The sequence below is a fragment of the Petaurus breviceps genome, unplaced genomic scaffold (genome assembly GCF_028583685.1).
Source record: "Petaurus breviceps papuanus isolate PSGF00001 unplaced genomic scaffold, PetGlider_PUasm1.0 90564, whole genome shotgun sequence".
Lineage (NCBI taxonomy): Eukaryota > Metazoa > Chordata > Mammalia > Diprotodontia > Petauridae > Petaurus > Petaurus breviceps.
In genome coordinates this window covers 681,473-700,790 of record NW_027187275.1, presented here as the reverse complement: position 1 = coordinate 700,790, position 19,318 = coordinate 681,473, and the positions used below count along the sequence as shown (strand labels likewise).

Sequence of the window (19,318 nt, the reverse complement as noted above, 5' to 3'; positions counted from 1 at the left end):
GTGAACAATGTGGGGTTTGGGGAATCATTATGGCCGAAACACCCACCCAACATACTCTAGAACCTGCATCATGAAAAATTATGGATAAACTTTCAAGTGCATTTTAATAAACATTTGCTAAAGTAACTATTCTAATTTAGCAGTTATGAAACAAAACTTCTAAATTGATGAACTTATGTAGGCTTACCCCTCGGTTTTTTTTTTTGTTTTTTTTTTTAAGGCTTACCCCTCATTGGGTTTGGGTTTGGGAACCATTACTTAGTAGCTGGGAAACCTTGGGTGAATCAATTTCTTCAGCCAGTCTATAAATATGTATTAAGTACCTACCTCGTACCAGGTAAATTGAAAATTTCTTGTTTTTCACTCTTGCAAAGGTTATCTACCTCAGGCTTCCTTTAAATTTCAAGGTCTAGAGGCGGCTAGGTGGTACAGTGAATAGAGCACTGGCCCTGGAGTCAGGAGGATCTGAGTTCAAATCTGGCCTCAGACTTGACACTTACTAGCCATGTGACTTTGGGCAAGTCACTTACCCCAATTGCCCTCCAAAAAGCAAAAACAAACAAACAAACAATTTTCAAGGTCTAATGATTTTTAAGTAGGATTCAATTTATAAAAGTTAGTTATACACATGACTGACCATTTTAGGAGCAAACCAATTGCTGAAAGCAAGGCATGCCTATAGCCAATGGAAATGAATAGCAAGGCCTGAAATAGTGTTTTGGGGAGGGGGAATGGGGATAACCACTGAATTCCAAAGAGCCTTAAAGTTCCCTCTACAGACTCTCAGTCACCAACACCCCTGGACAAGGAATCAGTCATAAACTCATAGGATCTGCAATAGAAAGGGAACTCAGAAGACCTGACCCTTTCATCTACCTGAGACCCAAGAAGATAAAATGACTTGCCCATGGTAAGCAAGTAGAAAAGATAAGAGGCAGGATTTGAACTCAGGTCTTAAGGATTTGAAGTTAAGTTAATTCTGACTTTAGAGTGAGAATTTTTTGTAATCATGTAATTCACTGATCATTATTAAGTTTCTACTATATGCTAGGCAGTGCACTAGCTGTTTATGATACAAACAAAAACAGAAGAGTCCCTGCCAGCAAAGAGATTATCTTCTGCTGTCCTGGAGTATGTGTGATACAGTGCAGGAATGATAAGTACAAGGTTCATGCAAAAAAAAATTGAGGGGGAGGGCAGTGAATAATTAGCAAGTGCTTAAGGTTTAGAAAGTACTTTCTTGGGGCAGCTAGGTGGCACAATGGATAGAGCAAATGCCCTGGAGTCAGGAGGACCTGAGTTCAAATTCAGCCTCAGACAATCTCAGACAAGCTTCGTGACCTTGGGCAAGTCACTTAACACTGATTGCCTTCCTTCCCTCTTCCCCCAAAATAAAAGTGCTTTCTCATAATAACAACCAGGGGAAACTATACTAATTTTATTCCTACAAAATTCTCCCCTGAGAAAGTAAGCTTCCTGTGTGTAAGGATAGTTTTTCATTCTTTGTATTTTCATTTCCAAGGCCAAGCATAGTGCCTGGCACACAGTAAGCACTTAATAAATGCTTACTGAATTATATTAGAAAAAGTTCTGGCTCTGAAGTCAGAAGGAAAAGTAAACAAGCATTTATTAAATACCTACTTTGTGCCGAGCACCATGCCAAGTGTCCCTGCCCTCAGGGAGCTTACAATTGAATAGAGGAGAAATCATGTAAACAAACATATACAAAGCAAGCTAGACATAAGATAAATAGGGAAAAAATTAAGCGAAATAATTAAAATAGGAAATAATTTCAAAATTAATTAATAAGAAATAAAATTAAAAATAATTTGAAAAAAATTAAAAAAGGAAATAAGTCAAATAAATAAAATAGGAAATAATTCAAAGAGGGAAAGCACCGGAATTAAGAATGGTCGGGGAAGACTTCCTGTAGGAGGTGGGATTTTTGCTGGGACTTGAAAGAAGCGAAGGTGGTCAGCAGATGAAGGGGAGGAGGAAGAGCATTCCTAGGTCCCAGTCAAGAAACACTTTGTCTTTCCTATTATATAACTGGTGGCTTCAACTAAAAAAAGTGCTCTTTACCTGGGGTTTGTGAACTTGTTTTTTTCTAATATTATGATAGCTGTGATTTTTTTTACTTAATAAGTTTCATTATAGCTATCTCCAGTATCTCTTTCCCAGAGACCCATACCATATATCAGTATTTTTTTAGAGGAAAAAAATCAGCAATACTGATGGATCCCTTGAAAAAGCCTATAAATGTGTGCAGTGTGTCGCACCTGCAGACCACCCATCTCCACAGTGCATCTCAATGTAATTGGCTTCCTTGGTAATCTTATATGTTTCATTCTATATATTTAAAAACCATTCTGAGAAGAGGTCCACAATACAAAATAAGTTAAGAATCCTTATGAAGGTAAGTTAAGGACTAAGGTGTACATGTATGGAAAGGTGACTAATTGGGTGATCAGTCAACAACCATTTATTAAACACCTACTATGTCTTAGGCAGTGTGCTATGCACCATGGATATAAACAGAGGCAAAAACCTAGTCCCTGCTGTCAAGGGGCTCACAACTGTTAAAAAATGCTGTCTTATTTTCTGCAATGGCCATAATTCAACCTTATACAATTCAATTGTTGTTCAGATGTTTTTCAGTTGTGTCCAACTCCTTCATGACCCCATTTGGGATCATTTCCTTCTCTGGCTCATTTTTTTTTTCTTTTTTGGAGGGGGGAAGGCAGGGTAATTGGGGTTAAGTGACTTGCCCAAGGTCACACAGCTATTGCATGTTAAGTGTCTGAGGCTGGATTTGAACTCAGGTCCTCCTAACTCCAGGACTGGTGCTCTGTACCAGACACTGTACCACCTAGCCACCCCTCCAGTTCATTTTTTTACAGATGAGGAACTAAGGCAAGCAGGGTTAAGTGACTTGCCCAGGGTCAGACAGCTAGAATAGGAGGCTGGATTTGAACTCAGGGAGAGGAGTCTTCCTGACTCTAGGCCTGGTATTCTATCTACTGCACTGCCCTACATATAATTCAGCCCTTCCCCAAAGTTCCCAACATTAATTATTTAGGCAGGAAGCAGGGGAAGGGGATTATGTTGTACAATAAAATAACTTTCCTGGTCTTGGAGAGGCCAGAATCCCTTGTTTCCTGGGCTCTTGTGGACAGGTCTCACATTCTATTCAATGTTATAGCTGAACTGGTGTGATAGTAATGGCAATTAAAGATTCCCCTGTATTGGCTTGGTTTTCAAATTGATTGTATTAAAACCCAGAGTTTGTTAATCCCACCTGTGGGATGGGCTTGTTGATGTGAAAAGAAAGTCCTGAAGTGGGAGGAGCTGGTGATGTAGATTTGGAGAGACAAGAGAGAGGCGGAAGTTCTTTTTGGAAGCAGCACCTCGTGGAGAGAGACTAAGAGAATTGCTGGTGGCCTCTTTGAATTGCTCTGGACTTTTGAGACCTGCCCCCTGAGCTGCCAAGGACTGAGGAGACATGGCTGTTTTGCTGGTACTTTGTCTGTCTGTTTTGATGTTATTTTGCCAGATTTGTTCACTGGTGAAAGACTGTCCTGTTGAAGAAGTCCTGGAACCTGGCATTTGGTTAAGAAGGCCTGAGACTGTCCTGCAGACAGAGAGTGAATACTGTCCACTGGTGAGGGACAGTACTGAGAGTGAATACTGTCCACTGGTGAGGGACAGTACTGTTTTTGCAGGGGTCTGGAGACTGTCCGGCAGACAGAATGAATACTGTCCACTGGTGAAGGACAGTGCTGTTGTTGCAGGGGTCTGGGAGCCTTTCTGTTGGTTCAGAAGCCCTGAAGAAGGATTTTCTTGTTGTATGTTTACAGAAATCCTGGGAGAGGGCTTTGCTAATGTGTTCAGGGGTTCTAGGACTGTTCTACAGACAGAGGATAAATTCATGAAGGGACTGGCAATGTATCTTATGGCCTTGCTAAGCCTTGTCTCCCCAGGAACTAAGATTGCTGAGAACTTGCCTCGTGTCAAGATGAAGAAAAGACCTCCATTTGGGTATTAAGTGCTGTGTTTAAACTTGATGTAACTCTGGGGTAGATTCAATTGTGATCCAGGGGTGGGGAACTTTTGACCTTTTTGTGTTCTATGGTTGAGCAAATGAATGTATTTTACTTATGTTTGGAAACTAATCTCCATTTGAGAAGAGGGGCTTTGTGGTGGACTTAATTAAGGTATAGCCTAGGGGTGGAGAAGTATTTGGAACAGAGACTTTGTAATTGATTGAATGATTGGAAAGTCCTGGGGTGGGGTAGGCCTTGGAGATGATTTAATCACACTTAGTAAATGCTGTATTTTGAATGATGTCATGTTTTGATCTTCTCTGTTCTGGGTTTGTTACTGAATAAAATAGAGAGCACCTATGCTGGTATTTTGAACCTGGGAAGTTGCCTTTGCTTGGTATTACATTACAACTGGCTGACAGAAAGCCTTCCATCTTTGATCAGCCTACCTCTGCTTCAGCCTGCTGGCAATCTGGCTATCAATTAAGATGCTGATAAATGGGCAGGCCTTTCTAGGATGGCCACATTTCAGAAAGGCGACCTCCAAACCCAGGCCTTTCTGACTCCAAGTCCAACATCCCCCAGAGATTCTTCCTACATTTCTTTCTCTACTAAGTACAAACGTTCCTGAAACATATCACATTCTGTTTTTCTTTTCTTCCCTAGAAATAAGCTTAAAATAACAAGAGTGCCAGAGTTGTTTCCACAAAACAAAAATGCTGATTTCCTCAGATGTGGAGGAAGTTCTGAATGAAAAAATGTGAAGATTTTATCTCTTCCATTTCTTCGCCACTTTTGCTGATGTGTTCATGTAGAATGACCCATGCTCAGCCATACCACAGGTCACTGTTAGGGGTGGCAAACTGGACTTCAGAAATGAGAAGTGAAGGTCTCTTTGGGCCATAGGGCTCTTAGCATTTCAGAGAGAAACAGATCTGAGCAGTAGTAACAACAACTGACATTTATCTGTGGCTTCAAGGTTTTTGAAGTGCTATGAGGCTTATATAATTGCAGACTTAGAGCTGAATGGGCTTTCAAGGCCAACTAGTCCAACCCTCACATTTTACAGATGAGAACACTGGGGCCCCAGGGGTTAAGTGATTGACCAAGGTTACAAAGGATCACAGATTTAGAGCTGGAAGGGCAGTCGATCAGGAAGCATTTATACCTAGTTTCATTAATACCCTCATTTTACAGATGATGAAACTGAAGTTCCCTAAGGCTAGGTGGTTAGCCAATGGATACAGCTTGTAAGTTTCCAAGGCAGGATCTGAACCCTCACTTATCCCAACTCCAAGCCCAGCACTGTTTCCATCACATCACATGGAGAAACCAAATCTGCTTTCTGGCCACCTCTGCATGTGAACCTTGGCACAGGTCTCTTTCCTAGGCATCTGACTTTTCCTTCCTTTGGTCCACTTTTATGGTGATCTGTGAGCAGATGTTTATACCCTCTGGCTGGCCTTTCTCTTCCCCCAGGCGTTGGGGGAGAGTGTGTGAGTGTGTGTGTATGTGTGTGGAACAGAATTACTCTTCTAACTGAATTAAAAAATTTTAAAAACAGGAGTCCTAGATTCACTGTGAAAGTCTAGAAACTAATATCTGGGACAGTCAAGAGTTGGCAGGTAGGCATATATTTGTGTCTGTATAACTCAATTACCCTCTCCTATAAAACATCCAAGAGACCTCTGCTGGTCAAGGTAAAAGGCCAGCTACTCTGTCAAGAAGGTCTGAAAAGGGGCCAGAATTCTGAAGACACACAGGATCAAATGGACCCCCAGAAAGTTAGAGGGGGGAGATTATTATTTTTTTTTTTGCTTTATTTTGGAGGGCAATTGGGGTTAAGTGACTTGCCCAAAGACACTTGGCTAGTAATTGTTGTCAGTGTCTGAGGCCAAATTTGAACTCAGGTCCTCCTGACTCCGAGGCTGGTGCTCTATTCACTGTGCCACCTAGCCATCCAAAGGGGGGAGATTATTATAGAAAAACACTAGATAGAGGAACAGGAAACCTATGTTTTAGTCCTAGGTCTTCTACTAACTAGCTATATTAATGCCTTGGATAGGTTATTTAATCTCTCTGAAATTCATTTCACAAAATGGGAATTCTGAATTCAATTATCTCTAAACTGTTTTCCAGCTCTAAGACTCTATGGTCAAGAGAGAGAAACCAATCAATCAGTAAGAATTTATTCTGGAGTTAGTATGTGTCTAAGGCAGCTAGATGGCTTAGTGGATGGAGTCCTGGGCCTGGAGTCAGGGAAACCCAAATTCAAATCCAGCCTCAGATACTTATTGGTTGTGTGACCTTGGGTAAGTCACTTCTGTTTGCCTTGGAGGTAGCTAGATAGCTCAGTGGAAAAAAGTGCTGGGTCTGAAGTCTAGAAAAGCTGAGTTCAAATTTGACCTCAGACACTCACTAGTTGTGTGACCCTGTGCAAATCAACCTGTTTGATCTTAATCTACTGGCAATGGCAAACCACTTCAGTATCTTTGCCAAGAAAACTCCATACTGGGTCAAGAAGACACAGACATGACTGAACAACAACATAAGTTTGGGTTGAGTGCTGCAGATACAAAGAAAAAATGGAAACAAAACTTGCCCTGAAGGAGTTGAATGGGATAGCCAACATGTACATTAATGAATGGGTAAATACAAGCTACACACAGGGCAGATACAGTGTAACCTCAGGGGGGAGGCACCAGTAGCAGGCAGGGACCGGGAAAGCCTGCCTTTAGAAGGTGACGCAGCTGAACCTGAGAGTCAGGAGGCTGAGAGGCAGACAGGCAGCCTTCCAGAGCTGTGGGACAGCCAGCGCAGTCCAGGATGGGAGATGAGAGATGGAGTGCATCAGGAATGGTGAGGAAGATGAAAGAGGCAAAGGTCAGGCCAGGGTCTCTTCTGGGTAGCCAGGAGTGGGATCAGCCATCTCCAGCAAATCTGCTCCAGACCAATCACCCTGGGAAGTGATCAGTTATGTGCTGCTAGTCTAGAAGGAAAGAGAAGACTCAGGGAGGAGGTGGAGAGAAGATGGGGGCTGACTCCAGGTATGTGAAGGGCTGTCTTGAGGAAGAAGGATTTGCTTTGTTTTCCTTGGCTCCAGAGAACAGAACTAGGAGCAGTGGTTGGATGCAACAAAGAAGCAAATTTAGACTTGTTAAAGGAAAAATTTACTGATAATTAGAGCTAGCCAAAAAAGTCAGATGAGCTGCCTTGGGAAATGCTGGATATCCCCCCCAGTAGTCTTCAAGCAAAGGTCTAGAAAATGTCAGAGCTGAGATTGGAACCCGGGGCCCCTGACTCCAACTTCAGTGCACTTTCCTTCTACCATTTAATCTGGGACTTGATCATATACTGTCAACACCTGCTATACTTCCCAGAGGTATCCCTGGCCTTCCAGGTTGGGACAATAAGAAGACTAGAGATTGCAGCACAAAAGGACTAAAAGAGCTGAGGCCGTGTGGCTCAGACAGGATGGGATTTATGAGGGGACGTGACTTCTGTCTGTATTTGAAGCACCTTGGTGTAGAGGTAAGGCTGGATATCTGTCTGGGCCCAGATGGCAGAGCTAAGAGCAAGGTGGTGGGGGCTGAGAAAGGCATAAGGAAAGGCTTGGTGTGAAGAACTTGCTCATATTATCTAAAGTTGGATGTTTGTTTCTTGAACAGATGGGTTCACTGAGCACGGGATGTTATCAACCCGCCAAACCAGCCTTCACTGTAGGTCTTCAAGCAAAGACTGGACAACCTCTTGGCACACGAGTTAGAGAGGGGATGACTATTCAGGTATGGGTTGGCCTTGACGGTCTTTGAAGTTCCTTCCAACTCTGCCATGTGATTTTTGTGAAGGCAGCGACAATGCATTGTCCTCCCCACTGCATCTTCCAAAACACTGAGCACATGGTAGATACTTGTAAGAATCTCTCAACTTTCTGAAATAGCCAACAAGCAGTTATTACTGTTGACAGACACACAAAAATAGGAACGAGCTCTACTTTTGAGATTAAACCAAATGAATGGGGGTACTGGCTAAACTGTATTCAAATCTGCCAGACTAATGAAAGAGAATTTTGGAAAAACCTTAAATCCAGAATTTATGTATCAAGTTATTAGCCATCACTGACATAACTTCCAATAAAATGATGTCACCTTATGGCCACAATATTTACCCTGCATATAGCTTGCTTGTACGTGCTTACCTGCATAATTACTAGCTGTGTGACCCTGGGCAAGTCACTTAACCCTGTTTGCCTCAGTTTCCTCATCTGTAAAATGAGTTGGAGAAAGAAATGGCAAACCACTCTATTATCTTGGCCAAGAAAAGCCCAGATGGGGCCACAGAGTCAAACACAACTGAACAACAACTTGTACATTGTCATTCCCATAGTGCTGTGAGCTTTAGGAGGGCAGAGCCTATCTTTTATCTTTCTTTGTATCCCAGCGCTTAGCACAATGCTTGGCTTGTTGTTGTTTTGTTGTTTTTCAGTTCTGTCTGATTCCTTGTGACCCCATTGAGATTTTTTTTTAAAGAGTAGTTTTGCCATATCCTTCTCCAGCTTATTTTACAGAACAGGAAACTGAGGCAAAGAAGGTTAAGTGGCTTGCTCACGGTCACACAGCTAGTAAGTATTTGAGGCCAGACTTAAACTCAAGTCTTCCTGACTTCAGGCCTGGTGCTCTATCAATTATGCCACCTAGCTGCACCCCTCCTGGCAAGTAGTAGATACTAAATAATGTTTATTGACTGACTGATTTAGTAGTTTATTTTATCCTCACATCATACTTGTGAGGTGGATTCAATAAAATGACAAAGTTAGGCCTGGACCTCAAATTCATTGTTGATATTTCCCATCAGACTAACAATTGCCCCCTTTCTTTTTAAAATTTGAATTTGAGATTTTTAAAGGATGCATGGTATAGTGGATAGGGCACCAGGCTTAGAGCCTTGTGGCTTCTCTGTTTCTTTCCATATCTACAAAATGGCGACAAGGATAGAGTTGGACTTGATGGACTCAGAGTCCTGCTCCAGTTCTTAACCTAGGATCCTATGCCTTTTTTTCTTTATCTATAGTCATTTCCTGAGATTCAAAGGGGATAAAACCATGTCCTTTAACAGCGAAAAAATTAAGCAAAACTGATGCCATGACCAAGTGTGCCATCATCTGTAATATTCTCTTCCTGTAGTCTCTCATCTCTTCCTGAAAGGAGAGAATTGTGCTTCATCATCTGTTCTCTGAGATCAGTCCTGCTCATTTTGTTTAATCTGAGTCCAGCTGCTTTTCAGGGCATTTTCCATTTATAGGATTCCTGCCATTGTGTAAACAGGTCCTGGGGTCTCCTTTGTAAGTGCATAACTTTGTATATTCTGGGTACCTTGTGTACGGTTCTCACAACTTTTCCTGCTCAGGGTGACAGTCGTGCTCATCCCTCTGAGTCACCACACAGATGGAAAAGGACCTCTCAGCAGCTGCCCAGTTCCTCACTCGGCAAGGTTGCCAGAGACTGGTGACGTGGGCAGCAGGAGGAAGGCAGGAGCTGAATGTGGCCCAGCTCATCCCGGTCCCTTTCAGTACAATGACAGCATCTGCTGGATCGCTGCGGTTACTGCAATTTTCATTCTGCTTTTTCCATTTCAGTTGGTGAGTGCTAAGGTGGCTGGCCGCACAGAGACATCCATTAATTAGTCTGGGAAGGAATCAGTCACACCTATGCTTTAACCCTTATGGAATTTTACCAGCTGTCTGGTGGGCTGATAACATCCCATTGTCAATGAGCCATCGGCTCAAGAAACAAACACCCAACCAATGCTGATGCCTGTCATATTTCCCCTTTGGAGTTTTTATGCATATCAAATATTAATTCTTTCAATCAACTGATACAGATCAAAAGTTGTGAATATTTACCTCCCATTTTAGTTACTTTTCCTGAGTTTCCAATGACCCAGACCAAAGATGGGGAAGATGGTTAACAACCTCAACATTCCTTTCTTAGGATGTTCAACTCAACATTTCCGTATCTTGCAGGTGCCTGCTTACACCAAATGTGCAAGGAGCTGACATCCTCCTGAGTGTTGTTGCAGTATCTTTTAAAGAATGCCTTGTTATGTGATGAGAGACACGTATTTCTTGAGCAACCTGTCCACTTATGAAGTGCTTTTGCCCACTGGTCAGGCCTCTCCCTCTCACTTTTCCTCTGGTCTCTAAAAGCAGAGACTTGGGTACTTTGGCCAAAAGGATTCTGAGAACAAAAGATGCCCTCGTTGTGTGGCACTGCCCATCTTGCCAGTCTCAATTTGTTGCTGGGACCATCCCTTAAACCTTTGCTGATTGGTAGAAACTGCTACAGCTTAGACTCTACTGGCCTGGTCTTGAAGACCCCAGAGTCAGCTCCAAGCTACAAAGAGGCATCAGAGTAGAGATAAAAATAACAATAATAACAATAAAGTATCCCGGAAGTTACCCCAATGTTACAATGTTTGGCACTGGAGGGAGGACTCTGAGAAGCTGCCATAGGCTTCTGTTTGCAAAAGAGTCTTTTACTGATGCTCCTTTTAATTTTATTTGGCAGTCACTACCTAGTGACCCATGCAACTTGTGCAACCCTGATTCCTTCCTTTATAGCAGGCTGATTTTCCTGCCTCAAGTCTCCCCTCACTCTAACTTAGCTGTCAAAGTAATTTTGCTAAAACAAAGATCTGACAAAAAAAATTGGGGATCAAATGTAAGCTCCTCTTTTTGGTTTTTAAAACCCTTTATAACCTGACCCCTTCTTCCCTTTATAGTCTTCTTACACTGGACCCCTCTCCAGCTACACTGACCTCTTACTCATAGCACTTCTCCTTCCAAGTCCTTTGCCCTAGTTGTCTCCATACCTGGAAGGTTTTCCCTACTTACCCCCTCCCAGCTTCCTTCAAATCCCTCCTTCTGCCAAAGGCCCTTTCCAGTCTTGCTTCCCACCTCTCCTTCCTGATGGCCCCCTTACCTCTGAGATTATATACTATAATATCTTAGATGAACCATTTTTTTTATACGCTGACATCTCTATTAGAAGGTGAGCTATCGGAAGGTAGGGATTATGATTTTGTCTTTCTTTGTATCTGCCCAGCTTAGCACACAGTACTTTCTGGCACACAGTTAAGTACCTGCATGTTTGTTGACTGACTAAACTGACCATGTCTGAAAATTGATATTTCAAGCTATTCTTAGAGACCACCGAGAGGCTGGAGATATACCATTCACACTTTGTAGTCACATAACCCATTAGGCCTATCTAAAAAACGTATGCTTCATGCCATACCCACAGTACACCACCTTTCCGCTAAGAGGCAAGAGGAAGGACATTAGTCCTCTGTAGTTGCAATTCATTACTGAACTGATGACCAGTGTTCTGAAGTCTTTCCAGGTTGTTTTCCTTTACATGGCTGTGGTCACCATGAAAACGGTTTTCCTCCTTGTACATCTAGGGCCTTTCCCCACTAGCACGTTAGTACAAGTTTTCCAGACTAGCTAATTTTTACTATATAAGACAAGGAGAGAGAGAGAGATCCTCAGGCTGATAGCATGGTGAAGTCAGCAAGAGAAGTCCCAAAGTGGTGCAGCTAGGTGAGAAATGAGATTTCTGAGCTTAGCTCTCTCCTTAAATGGAGGATTGGAGTTCATGGTTCCACACGCCAATCAGAGAGACAGCGGGTAGTGATGAGGAGAGGAGGAACCTTGGGGGAGACATAGGAGCTCTCTTCAGTTATCTGAAAAGCTAACCTATGGAAGAAGAGCTAGATTTGATTTACTTGCCCCAGAGGGCTGAGTTATTATAGGTGGGCAATACAGAGATGCAGCTTTAGGTTTGATATAAAGAAAAACTAAATTAGTTCAATCCACAGGAGAATGAGCTCACTCTGGAGATGAGGAGGAGCCAGAAGGCTTCAGGTAAAAGTTGAATGACCACTTGTCCTTGATGCTATAGAAGGGATTTGTGTTTCGGTATGAGTTGGACTAGATAGTCTCTGTAGTTCCTTCTAACTCTGGGATGCTGTGATTCCATGAAATCTTGGCTCAGCACTCACTTGCTATGTTTTCGGCCATGGGAAAGTCACTTAATCTCTTTGGGTGCCCAAAATGAATGGGTTGGCATAGATGACCTCTATAAAGTCCCTTCCAACTCCAAATCTATGATCTGATGATGTCATTGACTGACAACCAGAACTGACAAAGAACTGATCCAGTGCCATTGAGGTTGTCTAATATAGACAGAGGGACTCTTAGAAGTGGTAACTGTGTCCTCAAGTTTAAGGACTTCCTGGAATTTTATTTTGATATGAAAGGAAGGCTTGTATTTCCTCAGGAACATCTCTGGGTTATTATGTTTGAGCAGTTTCAGAAAACATTCCTTGAGCCCTTAATACATCGTATCCTCTATTTTGACTTGTCTCATTTCAGACTCATTATACATTAACTCCTGCTCCTGTATTCTATGGTCCAGTCAAACTGGTTTGCACTCTGTTCATCCCATATGAAACTCCATCTCCCACCACCATGCCTTTGTACTGGCGGTCCCCCATGCCTGAAATGCATTCAGTCCTCATTTCCACTTCTCCAAGACTCAGCTCAAATACTATCTTCTAAATGAAGCCTCTTCTGATCCTCCCCATTGCTAATGCTTTCCTCCCACCAAGTACTTTGCATTTATTTACCTCATTTTGAGGGAAGAGCATTTATTCTGTATATATTTAAAATATCATCTAGTGGATAGAGTGTTAGTCTGGGTGTCGCAATGGATAGAATGCTGGACCTGGAGTCAGGAAGGCCTGAGTTTGAATCCTGTCACAGATACTTACTAGCTATGTGACCCTGGGTAAATCACTTAAGTTCTATCTCAGTTTCTGCATCTGTAAAATAGGGATAATAATAGCACCTAACCCTAATAACAGCACCTACCCCTAAAGGTCATTGTGACAATAAAATGAGATTATATTTGAAAAGTTATTTGCAAACCTTAACATACCACAGAAATGCTGTTACTAGTGTTTATTATGATTATCACCACCAGGAAGATCTGAATTCAAATCTTACATCTGATTCATCATATCCTCAGCAAGTCACTTAACCTCTTAGTGCTCTGGATAACTATAAGAATGTAAATTGCAGAGAAGGTGCCAACTTGCACTAGTAGAGGGGCTTCCTTCTCCCTGAAGTTCCTTATGCCAATGAAATCACATACCCAATGTCTGTCTCTCTCATCTCTTTCAAAAGTAGGGATTGGTTCTTTTTTTGTATTGGGATGCCTAGAACCTAGAACAATGCCTGAACAGGCACTTTATGAATGTCTTTGGATTGACTGAATTTGCACATCCTGTGAAAAGAAATATTTATAGGCAGTGAGTAAAAGTCTATCTGATGTTCAAAGACACAAAACTCAAACAGGCTCCAGGGAGAAGAAAAAGACTAAGACCCAAAACTGGAGATCCTGGCAGCAAGAGTAGCTGTACCATAGATGGTCACTGTCAAGAGGGCATTGTCAAAGACCGAGGATGAGTAAAGGAAGGCTCATCCCTCACTGGGGATGTCCCAGCTTGTCCCCACTCACTCCTAATGTCAAGAAGCCAATCTTTTAGCTTTAGTACCTGGACTGAAGAACCTATTTACCTTTCTACCCCTAGGCCAGCCTTGTTTTCTTTCTATTAGAACCAACTTCAACCAACAGGGCCACCACAATGGGGCATAAGCACATCAGTCTTCTTGATAAAATGGACTTGCTTAAAAACCTACAGGAGAGTCATTAGTCTGGTTGGTACCACATCTTTATTGTTTTATCACCTGGAGATTGACTTGAAAAGCCAGGCTCCCTCAGTTTAAGGCAGAGCCTGGAAGATTTCAGTCACTTCTCTGCCTCAGTTTCCTTATCTGTAAAATGAGGGGGTTGGACGAAATAGCCTCTCAGGTCCCTTCCAGCTCTAAAAAGATGATTCTATAACTTTATCCTGGGTTCTTGTCAAACCAAACAGATAAATACATAAAATAAATATACGTATAAAATAATATAACAATATAAATAAATATAAAATAAAAATAAACCATAAATGTGACTTCACTTGGCAAGAACAACGGAGGATGTTTTCTGCCCACTATTTAGAACAGATAAACTGAATAGATTTAGCCTTTTGGGATTCATGTATTTGAGCTTCTATGTTCATTCAGCTTTCAATTTCTGCCACCTAGTTTTTGTTTTGGGGGCAAGGGAGGGAGTGAGATGTTAAATAGGTGTTTTCTTGGTGCAGGAAACTCCCCTAATGTTAATGGGATATCAGATCTTCCCCACCCATTAATAGGCCTCAGGTGCAGGCCATTAAGGGAAGCTTGCTTAGGGGAGGTTTGCTTTTAGGAAGGCTTTCACACCTTTTGTTAATTTCTAATTAGGCAGTGGGTCAAGAGGGTTGTGATGCCCTCTGACCCTGAAGAAGTGTATATATACTCTGAGGTAAGAGTGTTCTTATGATTTGATCAGATGAGACTCTGGGTAGCCATTAAGGAACCCCATGGCTTTGAAAAACCCAGATGTTGGTGCTTCTCTCCCTCTGGTAACTATGTATGTATTGCATTGGTCACACAGTTGGATCTGTCTGTTGGTCTGTGCTAATTCCTCAGACAGTTAGAAGACCTGTCTGTTAGCCTTTATTTCTCTGCTTATATTTTCTCTGAAGTTCAGGGTGCTGACTTTTCCTCTGAACTAGTGAATGTAATTAAAAAAATATTGTTGACCCCTTGAACAGCTATCTTTCCTAGTGAAGCAGATCTAAAAACCTGTGCTAGCAGTCATCCTGGGTATGCCAGTGTGCTTGCTGCTACAACTCCCAGTGAGAAAAATCTCTCTATTAATGTAGGTTGGCAACTTATCTCAATTTACAGTCTTAGAGAGTTGCCTGAGTCACAGATCGAGTAAATGACTTTCCCAAATCCCTGAGTTCAAAACCTGCCTCAGACATTTACCAGTTGAGTCATCTGAGGTTAGTTACTTATCTCATTCTCAGTTTTGTCACTTGTAAAATGAGGGCAATAATAGCATCTAGGGTTGTTGTGAGGATCAGATAAGATAATGTGTATAAAGTAATTTTTAAACCTTAATGTATTATGTAAATGTTGTTTATAATAATTAATAATTATTATTGTTATTCTATTTTATTTATTTATTTTATTTATTCATTCTAGTTTCTCTCTTACCTTCTAATTTCCTATGAGCTGGTTTACCAATTTGGGTCAAGGTTCAATTTAAAGACACTTGATAGTATTATTTCTAAGATCATCTTTTTAAATATTATACTAAAATTCTTTGAGTCCCTACAGAATTGTCATGAAGTGGTAATTCTTTAAATGTATATATATATATAAAACATATATGTACATATTTCTATTATATTTATTGCTATTATAGGTGTTTCAGGTCAATGGCTATTGTGTTGCCAGTTTTTTGGAAAGACATATACTGTGTGTATAGACGTTGTATATATGTGTGCATGTATGTATATACATCTACACATGCTTTGTGGGGGGCCAGGTAAGGCAATCAAGGTCAAGTGACTTGCCCAGGGTCACACAACCAGTAAGTGCCAAGTGTCTGAAGCCTAATTTGAACTCAGTTTCTCCTGACTCCAGGGCTGGCGCTCTATCAACTTTTTTTTAAAAGCTTGTTTATTACTTCCAACAAAAGCAAATAATAATCAGATAATATAATACCCAATAAAAAAAGCCACAATTGCACAAGACATAGAAAGAGCATTCCTATGTTTCTTCCACGGCAAAGTTCTGACACTCCCCTACTCCATCTTCATCAACTCCTCCTTACCATGGGGTCACCTCCTCTTAGAACAAGAGAATGAGCCCTCACCTTGCAATAAATGCCACCTCCAGGTGAAGGTGTACTTTCTTCTAGTTGAGAACTAGAGGTAACAGAAAATACCTGGCCACTTACCTGCAGTTCCTAAACTCAGCAGGACAGCAACCCACAGCACCCAGAAGAAAATTAGAATTAAAAACGTCCAAAGTGGCTGGAGGAGCAGGAAAGGGGAACTTCTGAGAGTTTTATTCGTTACTTGGAAAAGGTCTACTGTCAACTGGATCCTCTCTCTGAGAACAAAAATCAGTATGAGCAGAACCACCTGTTAAGGAAAAAGCTATTAGCAAGTTCTCTTTAAAATTCCTGGAGAATTGTACAATTTTTTTAGGTTTTAAGAAACTTAAAAGCTACTCAATTCTCAGAAAACAGCTCCCCCCTTTGTTTGACATTCAAAAGCCTCCTCCTCCCTTTCCAGCCTTCTTCCACTGTCCTCCCTACCACACACTCTTTGATCTTCTGACAAGAACCTCTCTGACATTCCATGAACAAGACACTCTACATTTCTCAGCTTTGGATATTTTTTCTGACTGTCCTCCAAACCTGGAATGCTGTCCCACCTCAGCTCCATCTACTGGCTCCCCTGGCTTCCTTAAAGTACCAATTAAAATTTCATTTTCTACAGGAAGCCTTTCCCACACTCCATGAATTCTACTGCCTTCTCTTTATTATCTATTTTTCCTGCATACAGCTTGTTTCCATGTATGTTTATTTGTTCTCTTCCCCTTAAATTGGGAGCTCCTTGAGGGCAGGAAGTCTTTTGTCCTTTTGTATTCCCAGCACTTAGCACAGAGTCTGGAACACCATAGGTACTTATTGTTTACTAAGTTCTGCTTACTGTCTTCATGTTAACTGATAAATTCTGTGCCCAATGCGAAGGGAGGAGGGCAGCAAGATGAAACCACAAGTGAATTATTATGAACTTTCTTTTATTTCTATCACATTTCTTCCACAGTATTTACTATAAATAGTCATTGTGCATATGGTGCTCAATAAAGGCTGGTGGACTGAGGAAAGGGAAAGGGGAGATAAGATGCAAAGAAATGAGAAACTAATGGTGCAATAATGTACTATTACATTCATCTTTTATTTGGATGTAAATTGTAAATGAAGCAAATTGGGAGGATCTTTTACGAATAAAGTGAGTTTCTCACTCTGGAGTGAAGGGGGGTGGGTGTTCTCATAAGCGAGAGGCTACAATGCAAAGAACACTGGATATAGATTCAAAAGTTGTCTGTCTGCATTCTAGTTTTACAACTTAGTAGTAGATGCCTGACTTTGGGAAAATCATCTAACCTATCTGTGCCTCAGTTTCCTCATCTGGCACATTAGTAGGCATTTAATAAATGCTGACTGATTGATTTATTAAATGACATTTGAACTAGATGACATGCTAAGTTCCCTTCCAGAGCTAAATCTATGAGCCTGTAATGTATATATTTTGTAATCCATTTTGTGGGAGGCAGAAAGAACATTAGCTATAAAGTCAGCAGGTTTGGGACCAAATGCAGCCTCCACCACTTACTTAGGTGGTCTTGAACAAGTCACAACATCTCTGAATCTTCCACAAGTAAATGTCTCTAGAAAGGGATAATAATACTTGTGCCATCTTTTCCCCATAATTATTGTGACGGTTAAAGAGACAACGGATATAACACTCCATTGGGCAGTGCCTGGAGGATCAGCCCTGGGCTGTGTATGTGGTGGGAGATGTGACTTCTGACTGGCTTCTACTGAGTGTAGAGGGAGATTCTGTATACCTGCTGCAAGGAACTTACACCTCTACTTTTGAATGGTAGACTGGAGTCCTTGAGGTTATTCAAAAGTCTCTCAACAACCTTACTGGAGGTCCTCCCTCCACATCTGTTTCCGCAGTCAACTCAAATACATCCTGAATGCATCATTTTCAGCATTCTCTCAGCCAATCAGGAGTCATGGGTCCTTCGACATATACAATACCTCTGAGAATGGCCAAAGAGAGTGTTATAGTATGGAGAACACTTTCTAATTGTAAAGAGGTATAGAACTATTTTGCTGTTTTTATTTTTATACAGGGTGTCCAAAAGTCTTAGAGCAATTTTAAGCTATTAATGCTTAAAGACACATTATGCTATTGACCATAATTTGGTAGCACACAGCAGGTTATTTTGCTGGTAGACATGGGAGATTTGTATAACTCAATCCATATTATCTCACCTGTCTTCCCTTGACACCAACAGTAACAATTGGCAAGCAAGGTAAGAGTCTATGGTCATGGAATTCGGCAGGCCAAACTCACCCCCATGGAAAAACAGCCCCTGCCCATCTTGGCCCCATGAGCCCTGAGTTCTACTCTTCAGGCAAGCTGAGGTAGGGTAATCTCTGTGGAGAGTTTTAGAGAATAATGTGACATCTGTCTTTTAAAGTCATTCTATATTCACAAATTCACCATGTTACCCCACTCTTGCTGGTAACCATTTTATATCTACTGAAAAGAGATAGCTTGATGTACTGGATGGTGCGCTCCAATCAGAGTAGGGATGATCTGGATTCAAATCCTGCCTCTGACACATAACTGTGTCACCACTTGTGATTCACAATTTCTGAGTCTCAGCTTCCTTGTCTATAAATTGGGGATTATAATACCTGAAGTCCTCTATTCCTAAAGGACTACTGAGACTCTAATGACATAATGTATATAAAGTACTTTGTAAAATAAAATTATTATTAAGACAGTCATAAATGCTTTACTCAAAAGTAATCCAAAAGAAATCTTTGATTACCCCAGTTGTAAATGTTCTCCTCTTCTAAACTCCCCACACCATGTTAGTCTAGTTTTAAACAATTACTTAAGCTCTTTAGGATTAGGGATTATTTCATTCTTTGTCTTTTCATCCACAGCACCAAGAACACAGTAGGTGCTTAATGGATGCCTGTGGATTGACTGAATGTGTAATATATATTTTTTGTGATATCTCCTCTGCTGGATCTTTATCCGGATTTTGCTTGCTAATCCTGGGTGTCCCCTAAAGCTCTGACTTGAGCCCTCTAAGGTTCTCCTTCTTTATTTCACTTGATGATCTCATCAGCTCCCATGGATTCAATTATCATCTCTTTGCTTAAAGTTCTCAAATCTACTTATGAAGCCCTAACCTCTCTCTTGACCCCCCCAGTCTCACATCTCCAACTTGTCTACTAGAATCTCAAACTGGATGCCCTAAGACATCTTAAACTCATAATATTCAAGTTAACTCATTATACCTTCTTCCAAACATCCTTTTCTATTGATGGTGCCATCTTTCCAGTCCCCAGACTCACAACCTAGGTGTTATCTTCAGCTCCTTACTCTATTTCCCTATACCCAAGTGTGTGTCATCCTTTCTTTGTAACATCTCTTGTAAATGCCACACCATC

The 19,318-nt window shown here is 41.3% G+C and overlaps 1 protein-coding gene across 1 annotated transcript in view; it reads right to left on the bottom strand.

Moving 5' to 3' along the window:
* SLC44A3 (solute carrier family 44 member 3) overlaps window positions 1-19,318 on the bottom strand; it is a 106,296-nt gene that overhangs the window by 48,798 nt on the left and 38,180 nt on the right. The window contains exon 9 of the mRNA XM_069063384.1: window positions 16,004-16,190. Coding sequence (XP_068919485.1) covers window positions 16,004-16,190 — 187 coding nt within the window. The remainder of the gene's footprint in view (window positions 1-16,003; window positions 16,191-19,318) is intronic.